This window comes from Candoia aspera, chromosome 1, assembly GCF_035149785.1.
Source record: "Candoia aspera isolate rCanAsp1 chromosome 1, rCanAsp1.hap2, whole genome shotgun sequence".
In the NCBI taxonomy this organism is placed as follows: Eukaryota; Metazoa; Chordata; class Lepidosauria; order Squamata; family Boidae; genus Candoia; species Candoia aspera.
The window spans coordinates 336,140,484-336,152,977 of NC_086153.1; the positions used below are offsets into that span (position 1 = coordinate 336,140,484).

At 43.1% G+C, this 12,494-nt stretch overlaps 1 protein-coding gene across 2 annotated transcripts in view; it reads right to left on the minus strand.

The window, feature by feature from the left end:
- Positions 1 to 12,494, minus strand: part of TJP3 (tight junction protein 3) — a 47,928-nt gene that overhangs the window by 14,951 nt on the left and 20,483 nt on the right. For both annotated transcript variants that reach the window (XM_063290869.1, XM_063290870.1), the window contains 6 exons: positions 9,806 to 10,280; positions 8,541 to 8,644; positions 6,605 to 6,767; positions 3,663 to 3,753; positions 2,179 to 2,243; positions 48 to 123 (listed from right to left, as the gene is read on the minus strand). In XM_063290869.1, the coding sequence (XP_063146939.1) occupies positions 48 to 123; positions 2,179 to 2,243; positions 3,663 to 3,753; positions 6,605 to 6,767; positions 8,541 to 8,644; positions 9,806 to 10,280 (974 nt within the window). The remainder of the gene's footprint in view (positions 1 to 47; positions 124 to 2,178; positions 2,244 to 3,662; positions 3,754 to 6,604; positions 6,768 to 8,540; positions 8,645 to 9,805; positions 10,281 to 12,494) is intronic.

Below are 12,494 nucleotides of genomic sequence, written 5' to 3' on the forward strand. Positions count from 1 at the left end.
GTCTGGTTGCCACTGTCCAAAATGCAGCCCGCAACCACGGAGCTTACCCTAAATTCCCACCACTTTGCACGACGGAATTATTCCCTTGGAAATTGTAGCCGTTGCTGGGGGAATGCTCGGCATCTAGAAGTGGGTAGGAAAAAACCATGAAAAAGGGCTTCAAACTATTTGATTTCTTTGTTTGCATGCAGGCTTTGCTTTTGGTATTTTTAAAAACCCCTCTTTTCCCTCCCCACTTCCCTCCCCATTCAAGTCAGAAATGAGCTTCCCATAGAAACAACAGAATAAACCAGAATGAAAACAGCACAGCTCAGATATTGCACCAGAGAACAGCAAAGGTGAGTCTTCCTTCCCTAATTTATGGCTTAATTTACGACTTTCTTAATTTATGGGCCAAAAATGAGTATTATGTTTTCAAACGCCCTCCCCATCTGCAAGTCTGCACACAAATTAATGGAGTTGCAAGCTCTTGGATCCAATTGAATGTAGAATTTGGGATGGAAGGCTGCCATTTACAAGATTAACCTTTGCTCTGCTTGGGAGAAATCCAGGCAACTTCACCCTCTGCTCTGTCCAGCTCGATAATACAGGACCACAGTGGAGGGTGTCACTGTTACTTTTCCAATAGTTATAGCTTCCATTTGCACACACACACTCTCTCTCAATCAGTGTTTTTCAACCTTGGCAACTACAGGTAGTCCTCACTTAATGACCATTCATTTAGGGATGGTTCGGGCTTACGATGGTGCTGAAAAAACTGACTTACAACCAGTTCTCGCACTTATGACCATTGCAGTGTCCCCGTGGTCATGATTTGGGCGCTTGGCAACTGTTTCACATTTATGATTGTCGCAACATCCTTTGATCACATGATCGCCATTTTTTAGCTTCCTGGCCGGCTTCTGGCAAGCAAAATCAATGGGGGACCACATGATACACTTAATGCCTGCGGTGATTTGCTTAATGACCACTGCAAAAAAGGTTGTGAAATCAGGTCGGATTTGCTTAATGACTGCTTCGCTTAGCAACCAAAATTCCAGTCCCAATTATGGTCGTTAAGTGAGGACTACCTGTATAAGATATGTGGACTTCAACTCCCAGAATTCCCCAGCCACTTGAAGTCACACATACTAAAGTTGCCAAGATTGAAAAACACTGCTTTATATCATGTTAAACAGAAAAGACAGATCATCTGGAAAAAATCTATGTGGTCAGTAAGAGTCAACACCAACTTGATGGCACGTAATCAATCAAGTGAGTCAGGAGAGGGACATTTTTAATTCAGAATTGTATCAAAACAAGTGTCAATCAAAGGGACATCGCCCATGTTGAAGGAACCTCCAAATCAGTTCCAAGCTCTGCCTAGTCAGTTCTCCAAAGAACAGAGATGGAGTCATAGAGCAGCCAAAACACCAAGGTGTTCTGTCACAGACCTTTCTGCCTGGCACGCAATCACACTCTGCCAGGCTTCCAAATCACCACTGGGTTGCAGTGACTGTGGCATGTCCACTATTCCTGGCCTGGCCGATGCAGAAGCGGCCACTGACGTCATAAAACCTTGCTGGTATTCCTCTGGAGCAGGGAAGATGGTGTCCTATCCAATGGTAGCCCTAGAGCTAGTTAGCACAAGTAGAGATGCTAACCCAGGTCTTACGATTACAGTATTGGATCAGTGGCTGACAGATGAAGAGCCAGTCCGGTCTAGTGGTTAAGGCAACGGGCTAGAAACCAGGAGGCTATGAGTTCTGGTCCCGCCTGAGGCACAAAGGCCGGCTGGGTGACCTTGGGCCAGTCCCTCCCTCTCAGCCCAACCCACCTCACAGGGTTGCTGTTGTTGTGGGGAAAATAGGAGGAGGAAGGAGTAAGAGGTATGTTCTCCGCCTTGAGTGACTTATAAAAATCATAAAGGCGGGATAGAAAATAAATAAAGTGCACTGTATGAACTTGTACAGTTAAATACAGCTGTTTCTCAATTGTTTGGAGCATTGGGCCAGGAGAAAAATAAAGATACATATTGAGGAGCCCCACAGAAAATTAATTTTCCAGTGGCCCCTGGTATGTATGAGTGAGTGTACATATGATTGCTTGCAAGTGATCCCAGAAATGGATTCCTCTCCCTCAGGAGTTATTGCTCAAAATCATCAGTCTTACAAGAGAGACTAAATTCAAGGGACTTACTAGGAACTGAGGTTGAAGTCAACTCTTCCGTTGCCATCTCTTCCCTGCTGTAACCCATCTTTGATCTGGCCAGGTGGGTGGGATGAGAGAAGACGACAAAACCCAGAATTATAATTTGAGGGAAACAACAGTATCTTACAGCTCTCCAGGCAATCATCATTTAAAAGACCAATTATGATTGTAGTTTATTTGTATCCTGCTTTTCAGCCCAGCGTCATATATTAACATCAAGAAAGATAGAATCAAGAGCAGAATTAAATCCAAAATCAGCAATGTAAGACAGCAGAATCACTAGATAGTAGGGGAACAAATAAAAGAGGGTATTTGCCAAGTCTATGCCCACTCACAATGAGGGCTAGAAACCTGAATATACAGAAAGCAAAAAAAAAAAAGTAATATTGAACTATGATAATTAAGAAGTGATCTTACTACATCTTACTTCCTGGGCAAAAAAGCCATAAAGATAGATTAAAAATAACTGTTCACACAATAAATTTTATATTTATATTGTTATTTAAGAATAGCGTTTTATTGTATTTTAACCTGTATTTATTTTAGCTTTATTGTAAACCGCCCAGAGTCACTCTTTGAGTGAGATGGGTGGTGATGAAATTTGAAATATAAAAATTATTTTACAGAATATAGGCACATGTCCAATCAGCACTATAGAAATTGAATGAGTGAATGAATGAATGAATGAATAAATTCAGGAAGTTATCTCAGCAACAAGAGGGCAACTATTTCCCCTTTTAAACTGAGCTATTGAAGTCCCTGATTTGTGGTAACTGAAACATAGCATTCTTCTTTTACATACATGCATGTCCAAGATATAATGGATTTAAAGGATTTAATGGATTTAAAGGCTTAGGCCTGGCCCGCAACTTTCTCACCACTGTAGTTACCAATTTGCTCTATACTAGCGGAAGTACCTTGGAGTTGAAGCTATAAAAATCCTTGATTTCACCAAACCTGAAGCTGGGGTCCACTCAATCAACTTCTTTTACTGCAAGGGACTCCATTTGAGAGGTGAAGTGCTCCTTCCAACACTATGATTTTATGCCAGTCTATAATTAAGTAATGCTTTCTTCAAGCTCAACTATTAGTGACATCACAACCATGGAGTTTTCTGGGAAAAAGCAACTGCATCATCCTTCCAGCATGATTTTTCAGCCTCCCAGCCCTGGCATTTTCTAGTGGTCTTCATCCAACGAAGTCCAATCCAGGTTAGCTGTTTGTAGATCAACCAAGATACTGCCACCTAGTTGGGGATGCTAGTCTTAAAATCTGACAACAGAAAAATGCTGTGTTTAGGGCTACCTCACCTGGGCTGTTAAAATTCAGATGACCACTAGATGGCAGCAAAGAGATCCTGAAATCTCTAACTCTGCTATCATTTAATCTGGATTATCTGGATTCTTTGCAAGACAGCCACAGCACCTACACTGATGACAGCAGCCAACTAAGGCCTACAAGGAGATTCTTACCCGGGAGAATCACTTTTCAGAGATTCAGGAGAGTGTGGGGAATTTGCCACAGGAGGGGGAGGCAAGATGTCTGAGCCAAGATCAGATATATCTGAAAAACAGACAGAAGTAACTAGAATTTACAAGACAGACACTTTGTTAGGGTTTACATTTCTCTAATTAGAAGCAGGTGAATCTGATAAATTTGCACAAGGCACAAAGCCATCATGTGGTTTGGTTTTTTTTACAAACCATGATTTATAGCTTAAATCATAAACCACTATGGCCATTATATCTTCTGCAACAAGCTATGTTTAAAACACGCCATTAGTCTGACATCTGAATCTAGCAAAAATCTGTTTGGTTTCATTTCTGAATTAAGCTGCAAGGTGTGGGGAAAAGCCCTTTTAAAATGTCCATTTAAATCCAGGTCACCACAAGCAAAAAACAGAGAGAAGTTTAAAATATATAGAATACCAGAATTAAGGAAAACAAGCAATAAAAACAGAGCATAAAAACTCAAAGCAATTAAAAGTTGTCTTTTAATAAAGATAATTAGCAGCTTAGAGAAAATACTATACTCAGATAGCAAGAGTCCAAGAAAATTTGAAAAGATTTTTGTTGATAAAGAGTTTTGCCTGCTGCACTAAGAGGCTGCATTTGCAAAACACTGTTTTGCTTAACTATTAATTATGGCAGAATAAATCATAATTAGAGGGTTCACTCAACACACTTAAATAAAGCTTGGTGTAAATGTCACAATAGCTCGATCCATATAGCAGGATACTGTAAATCACAAACAAACCACCTTTGTGCTCAGTGTGTTGTCTGAACTTTGTCAGTGAACTCTGAGGACCGCTGGCTGGCTTGCTAACTGCAACTATGGCCTGATGTGTGTGTCAAATGGGACATACAGTATTTCTTTGAGATTCCTGGCTTAGTTCTGGTTTCCTTTGGGGCCCTGTGTACACTTTTAATGTGGATGTAAGTTAAACCAGCTTCTCTGAATGCTTATCTTTCAATTTATTTTAATTTTTTTAAATGAGAAAGAATTACACAGGAAGCAAACATCAGCTTATAAAACCATCCTCTTCAGACCTCATTGGCATTCTTAGAAAACAAAAATGGTGGATGGCTTTCACCTTGCACTTTGCCTGGAAAAGTGCCCTGCCTGCTTAGAAAAAAATGAAGGTAAGGAAGTGGTAGGCACAGGAGTATGACATCACAGGTATGATTATGTCATCACACAAATGATAACATCATGGTACATGTGACAACATTTGCCCTCTGATAGAGGCCCATGGAGGTCAGGAGCATCCTGGGAGTGGGGTGGGAGGAAACAGGGAGCCACCATACCAGTTTGTCTGCTGGAACCAGTAGGTGGAAGTGCTAGAGAGGGAGAGACAACCTCTAAATAAAATAAAAATATGAAGCAGAGGAACAGCCTACCTCCTGGGGTGGTGGGGGCTCCATCACTAGAGTTTTTCAAGCCAAGGTTGGACAGCTATTTCCCTGGGATGGTCTGAGGATTCCTCCCTGGACAGGGGGCTGGACTAGAAGACCTCCAAGGTCCCTCCTAACCTTAGGATTCTATGATTCTTCAAGGAAGGGGCTGCTTATGACCAATAACACCCCTATACCAGTCATTTTGTTAATTGACAAGCCTCCCCCCTGTGGCAGCCATCTTCCCAAGTGCCCACAAGACGCTTTCAAATTTTTAGGTAGGTTCAGCAGCCCAAAAAAGTTGCTTATGCTTGATCCAAGCCACACGGCCAAGCGGCAAAAGCGGCTGAAAAAAGAAGGCAAAACTGGCCAAACACAACAGGGGCATTTAGCTCATCGGTCAGACTTCCTGGCTGATTTCTGGCTTGCTCAACAAAACCTGGTTAAAACCAACCATGGCTTAGTGCACTGGGATGCACCAAGTAGGTGAATTGCCAGCCAGCTGCAAGTTGATGAGAAAGAATGAAAATAGCTCAGCCAGAGACAGATGGGCAGCCTGTAAAAAATGCAAGAAAACTCGATTTCTTCTTCTCTTCTGCTCTGGGGAAGTGACCCAGATTACTTCTAATATGGAAGCAAGGAATGAAATTTGGAAGAAAACAAGGCCCAGTTATGCTTCCAGATACATGCTGCAAATCCTTCTTGCATTTTGGCTACCTGTATGTCTCTGTCCTGGAACCCTGTTAGTACTAACTACAGGTAATCCTTGTTTAGCGACTGCCTTATTTAGTGACTGTTCACAATTATGACAATGATGAAAAAGTAACTTTACAGCTAATCTACAGGTAGTCCTCAACTTACAACCACAATTGGGACTGGAACTTCTGTTGCTAAGTGAGTAGGTTGTTAACTGAGTCTTACCCAATTTTACGACCTTTTTGCCATGCTCGTTAAGCAAATCACTGTGGTTGTTAAGTGAATCACATGGTCATTAAGTGAATCTGGCTTTACCCATTGACTTTGTTTGTCAGAAGCCGGCTGGGAACGTTGCAAATGGCGATCATGTGACCCTGGGACACTGCAACTGTCATAAATACATGCCTGTTGCCAAGCACCTGAAATTTGATCATGTGACCTTGCAGGGATGCTGCAACAGTTGTAAGTGTGAGGACCAGTCACAAGTCACTATTTTCAGCACTGTCATAACTTTGAACAGTCACTAAATGAATGCTCATAAGTTGAGGACTTCCTGTAATTTATGACTTTCACAGGTCTGTAAAGCAACGAAAAGCTGATGTCAGATCGTAAGCACTGTCGCAGTTTCACTTAGCAATTGCTTTGCTTAACAACCAAATTGCCAGTCCCAATTCTCCTTGCTAAATGAGGACTACCTGTACGCTAATCCATCTCTGTCTTCATCCGCTTCCCTGTAGGTGAGATCTCGGCAGCCTCAGGATCCACCTTCATTTTCCCCCACATCCTCCTTCCCTCCCCAGCTTTTCTTCAAACTCCCCCCTCACCGTCCAGGCGGGAACTTTCCGAATCGCTGTCTCTCACTTGAGGGATGTTGACCAAGAACTGGCTGTTGTCGCGCAGAACGAGTAAGCTAAGTTTTCCCTCGGACTGTTTGATCAGCTGCCATGTCTCTTCCAAAGACATGTTCTCGCTGACAATGCCGTTGATCTAGAAATGATGAAGAGGAGTCAGGCCAAGCAGCTTTTTCCTTGCTTAAAACCTTCTCCCAACCTTATGTCAGGAGCAAGCAGTGTTTGGGCTGGGAACCTCATCTTTTTTTTTTTTCCTGCAGCAGCATTGTGGAGGGGGAGCTGCAAAAATAAGGATGGGGGGACCAAATGAAGGCTACTGTTGCCCATCTTTGCTCAACATTTTCTGCAACTCATTATTTTCTAAAATATTTTTTATTTTTACTATATGTTCACTGGCAAAAAAAAAAAAAATGAACGAGTGCCCATATTTGCATTTGGAAATATTTTCCTGATATCTTCCCTTACATTTGAGAAACAGATTTCTCTCTTTATTTTTTAGAAGTGAGGTCTGTCTATATTTTCTGCAGCTTGTTTTCATTAAGTTGGTTCTTGCGTGTTGAAATAGATCATTATTTGACTTTAACATGTTTCCCGCTGCTATGGGGATTCATGGCAGGCAGCCTACAAATCCAGCCTTGGATGGATGGATTATGCCTTCAAGTCATCTTGCCATTGCCTCCTCCCCAGGGCTGAGGGAGAGGGGCTGGCCCAAGGTCACCCACTGGCTTCATGCCTAAGGCAGGACTAGAATTCACGGTCTCCCGGTTTCTAGCCTGCTGCCTTAACCACTACACCAAACTGGCTCTCTGTATTTAAATTACTCATATTAATAGTAGTAGTGTATTTATATCCCGCCTTTACTGTGTACAACTCAAGACGATGTATATAATTCTCCCATCTGTTATTTATCCCACAAGAATGCTGTGAGGGGGGTTGGGCTGCGAGAGAGGGGCTGGCACAAAGTCATCCAGCTGGCTTCCATGACTAAGGCAGAACTAGACTCATGGTCTCCCAGCTTCTAATCCAGCACCTTCACCGCTGCACCAAATTGGCTCTCACACAGCCACCACAGGTATCTAGAAATTCCATCCAGGTGACTAAGCAAGTTGGCAGAGGGAAGCGTGATCGCTTTCACTCCTTCCTTTTCAGTTCTATACGGGTAGTCCTCGACTTATGACCATTTGTTTAATGAGGGTTCAAATTTACGACAGCCTTGGAAAAAGTGCTTTATGACCTGTACTTGCACTTACAACTGACATACCACCCCTGTGGTCATGTGATTGCAATTCGGGCACTTGGCAACCAGCTCGCATTTATGACCAGTTGCAGTATCCTTTGGTCAGGTGATCGCAATTTGCAACCTTTTTTGCTGGTTTCTGGCAAAAACCATCTATTTGGGAAGCTGGATTTGCTTAATGACCGCAGTGATTTGCTTAATGACCCATGATTTGCTTAACGACTGGCGTAAAATGGTCATAAAATCAGGTCCAGTCATGTGGTGAGTCGACCTACAACTGCAATGACTTACAATGGAAATTCTGGTCCCACTTGTGGTCGTAAGTGGAGGACTACCTGTACGTGTTTATTATTTATTTACTTGTTTATATTGATCATGGAGGATGTCCCCTTTTCTCATGGCTAAATAGCACTTGAGTTAGGCTATGGGAATGAAGTGGCCTATCACTCTGTTCTGCAACTTGCCTCTCGACCTTAACCTCTCACATTTTAAAAATTTGCCCACTACGGCAAGGCTGCGTAACTTGTTAGGGCCTATTTGGGTTTTCAATGACATTTCTGGGGTCTATTCCCCAAAATGGAGAGGATCAAAACAAATAACAGAGAGAGACATATCCAAAGAATTGTACAGGCCACGGGCTTTTGCGATCATAGCAACCTTTCCCCAACTAACCTTGAGGATAAGGTCCCCCTCTTGCAGGGAGTTATCCTTGGCGGCCAGTCCTGTCTCCGTGATGTGTTTGATAAAAATCTGGCTCCCCAGCTTCAGTCCATATTCTTGGGTTTTCCGAAAGGAAAGTTTCCAAAAGGGCAGTTAGCAAAATGAACATTATTCTCATTCATAAAGCCTTTTTCTAGGAACGGGATGGGTACAGCGACCATATGTCCTTTATTATAAAGGACAGCCCTTTATTTCAGAAAGCTGTCCTTTAGGTTTATTTACTTTTCAAAAACTCCCTTTTCTCCTTTATTTTGGTCTTTGAGCTTTTACTGTACAAAGGGTACCCCTTAAGGCACAGTCTTTCACATTCATGTGAAAAATGCGGAAGCTGAATTGTCTTTTTAAAATAGGTCTACATACACTCTTGGATTTTAGGTATTTTTTATGAGAATACACGCTTTTGTAAAGCTTTTCGTGGCCTTGCTCTTGAATTTTCCTTTGTAAAGCAAAGTTATCCAGATAAACCATTTTTTTTAGCCTTGTGAACTTCTTTCAGATTTGCCCCTTTTTCAGGTTTGTCCTTTATTTTTTCCAAGAAAATACGGTCACCGTACGGATGGGGGGAAAATGGCAACATGTGCAATCTTTCGCATAGAGCACCCTGTGTAATCCAGTAGCTTGTTTAATTTGACACAGGCCAACCTCACTGTTCAGGAAGAAAATCCCTTTTCATCTTCACTGGTATCCTCCATTCCTGTGAAGGATTTACTGCTTACCAGAGGTGGAAAAGTAGTGTTGTGGGATTTAATCAAACCGATTTTTACCCCGATTTAATTTTTTAAAAAGCGACTTCAAGTTAATTTAAGTGAAGCTCAAACAGGTGGCCATTCTGAGAAATATTTGCTTTGTGAGATCAGTAAGAATTTTGGCAGAACGGATAGACCAGGGTTTTTCAAACTTGGCCACTTTAAGATGGGTGAACTTCAACTCCCAGAATTCCCCAGCCAGCAAGGGAGTTGCTGGGAGTTGAAGTCCACCCATCTTCAAGCTGCCAAGGTTGAGAAAGACTGGTCTGCACGTTCGCAACTGTAGCTGCTATTCCCCAGCTAGCTGGGAAATTCTGGGAGCTGAAGTCCACCCATCTTAAAATGGCCAGGTTTGAAAAACACTGGGGTAGATGAACCACAGTAAAAGTGGTAGGGAAAAAATAGAGAACAGTCGCTTAATTTTGAGAAGCAGAACTATGGCAATGGATGAAAAGAAAATTAGCCATTCACCTTCGCTCTCCTTCCGCTTCACCAAAACTGACCGGACGGGTTTCATCGGCACGTCCTGCCTTGGCAGTCTCTTAAACCCAGACATCAGGACAAGCCCGCTGGTGCTTCCTTTGTGACTGTGACCATTGGCCAAAGGGGCCCTATCAGACCCACTGTCTTGGCTCCGCCTCCGGTGGCCCCCTTCTTGGCTCCGCCTCCGGCTCCTGTGGGGCTGCCTGCGGGTGCCGTCGTCATCACGATAATGTCCCGAACTTCTCTCGCTGGACGAGTCTCCATCGTAACCGCGGTTATGATCTGCTTCTGTCCGCCGCCGGCTCTGCCCAGGGTGTCTGCCTGGTGGGGCTGACTCCCCACCCTGGTAACCATCGTCCTCATCCGAGTCATCATTTCCCCCATCCGTCAAACGTGACGGCTGGCTTCTGGACTGGCTGGATCTGGCAACTGGCAGGTGGATTTTTCTGGGTCTTTTTACTGTCTGCAATAGGAGAATAAAAAGAATTGGCATCAGGAACAAAGATACTCTGGGCTGTCTGCTTTATTAAGTAAGTCAAAGAAGAAAATCTGTGCAAAAAAGATTCAAGCCCATCGTATGAATTAAAGCAGAAGTATGGCAAGTTGCAAATGGTTGATGCAACTTGACCACCTTTCCTGCTGTGGAGAGGAGAACATTCAAGTCCCACCCAGCAAAACCTTTGGCACTCTTTTCTTTACCTTGACAGTTTTTTCAAGCTTGACAGAGATTTTGTCTCAACATTAAAAAAAATAATCAGTGAGGGCTATAAACTTACTGAAACTGAATTTTGATGCAATTCCACAGCACACAAATCATATTTAACTTTAATAAACCAAGTTATTAACTAATCTTATTGCTGATACATGTAAATCTGTCACTCTTATCTTTACAGATGAGTAAAGAAACCAGGACATCTTTACGTAAGTAACCTCGGCTTCCATTTTTTTGAACTGGAAACTATTATTATCTGAACAAGCCAGGATTCTAAACCAATATCAAACTCAACTTCAGTTTCTTGGATCATTCTGAGTGTAAGTTAACTTTGGCTGATCTTGCAAAGGGCCAGTGTAGTTTGTACTTGGATGGGAGACCACTAGGACACCCCAGAGAGGTAGATTAGACCAGGCAATTAAAAAAAATGTCAGCAGCAGACCACTTCCAAACTGTTGCCAAGAAAACTTGATGGACATGTCCATGAAGTCACCAGAAGTAAACCTTGATTTGAAGGAGACTTTATCTTTTTGAGTCTGTAGCTTACCACAGTTTCCCATTTCAACTCTATTGGGAACTTGTTGTTGTTTATTTGTTTAGTCGCTTCCGACTCTTCGTGACTTCATGGACCAGCCCACGCCAGAGCTTCCTGTCGGTTGTCAACACCCCCAGCTCCCCCAGAGACGAGTCCATCACCTCTAGAATATCATCCATCCACCTTGCCCTTGGTCGGCCCCTCTTCCTTTTGCCCTCCACTCTCCCCAGCATCAGCATCTTCTCCAGGGTGTCCTGTCTTCTCATTATGTGGCCAAAGTATTTCAGTTTTGCCTTGAATATCATTCCCTCAAGTGAGCAGTCTGGCTTTATTTCCTGGAGGATGGACTGGTTTGATCTTCTTGCAGTCCAAGGCACTCTCAGAATTTTCCTCCAACACCACGGTTCAAAAGCATCGATCTTCCTTCTCTCAGCCTTCCTTATGGTCCAGCTCTCGCAGCCATATGTTACTACGGGGAACACCATTGCTTTAACTATGCGGACCTTTGTTGTCAGTGTGATGTCTCTGCTCTTAACTATTTTATCAAGATTTGTCATTGCTCTTCTCCCAAGGATTAAGCGTCTTCTGATCTCCTGACTGCAGTCAGCATCTGCAGTAATCTTCACACCTAGAAATACAAAGTCTTTCACTGCTTCTACATTTTCTCCCTCTATTTGCCAGTGATCAATCAAGCTGGTTGCCATAATCTTGGTTTTTTTGAGGTTTAGCTGCAAGCCAGCTTTTGCACTTATTTCTTTCACCTTTATCATAAAGCACATGTAACACCTTTGCTGCTCGAGCTGCACTGGGTGCCAGTTTGCTTCCGGGTCCAATTCAAGGTGCTGGTTATTACCTTTAAAGCCCTACATGGCATGGGGCCAGGCTACCTAAGGGACCGTCTCATCCCCATTCATCGGCCCGCCCCACCCGATCATCCAGAGAGGGCATGTTGCGGATCCCGTCCATAAGAGAATTTCATCTGGCGAGGTCCAGGAAACGGGCCTTCTCTGTGGTGGCCCCCGCTCTCTGGAATATCTTGCCCCCGGAGGTGAGGCAGGCCCCTTCACTCCTGACCTTCCGGAAGGCACTGAAGACCTGGTTCTGCCCCCACCCCTGGGCGGGAAAGTGAATAACCATTCTTGGGGGTGGCTCGCACCCTAGAGTCCCTCCCACCAGCCTGGATTTTATATCATTCTTGGATTTTATTTATTTATTATATTTTATGATAACTGTTTTATGTGATTTTAATGTTTATGTTTTGTGTTGGATTTTATTGTAAACCACCCAGAGTCCCTCTTCTGGGGGAGATGGGCGGTGGCTAAATTTGAGTAATAAATAAATAAATTACAGGTAGTCCTCATTTAACAATGATTCATTTAACACAGGTTTGGAGATATGACAGGGTTAAAAAAAGTTACTTACAACCAATC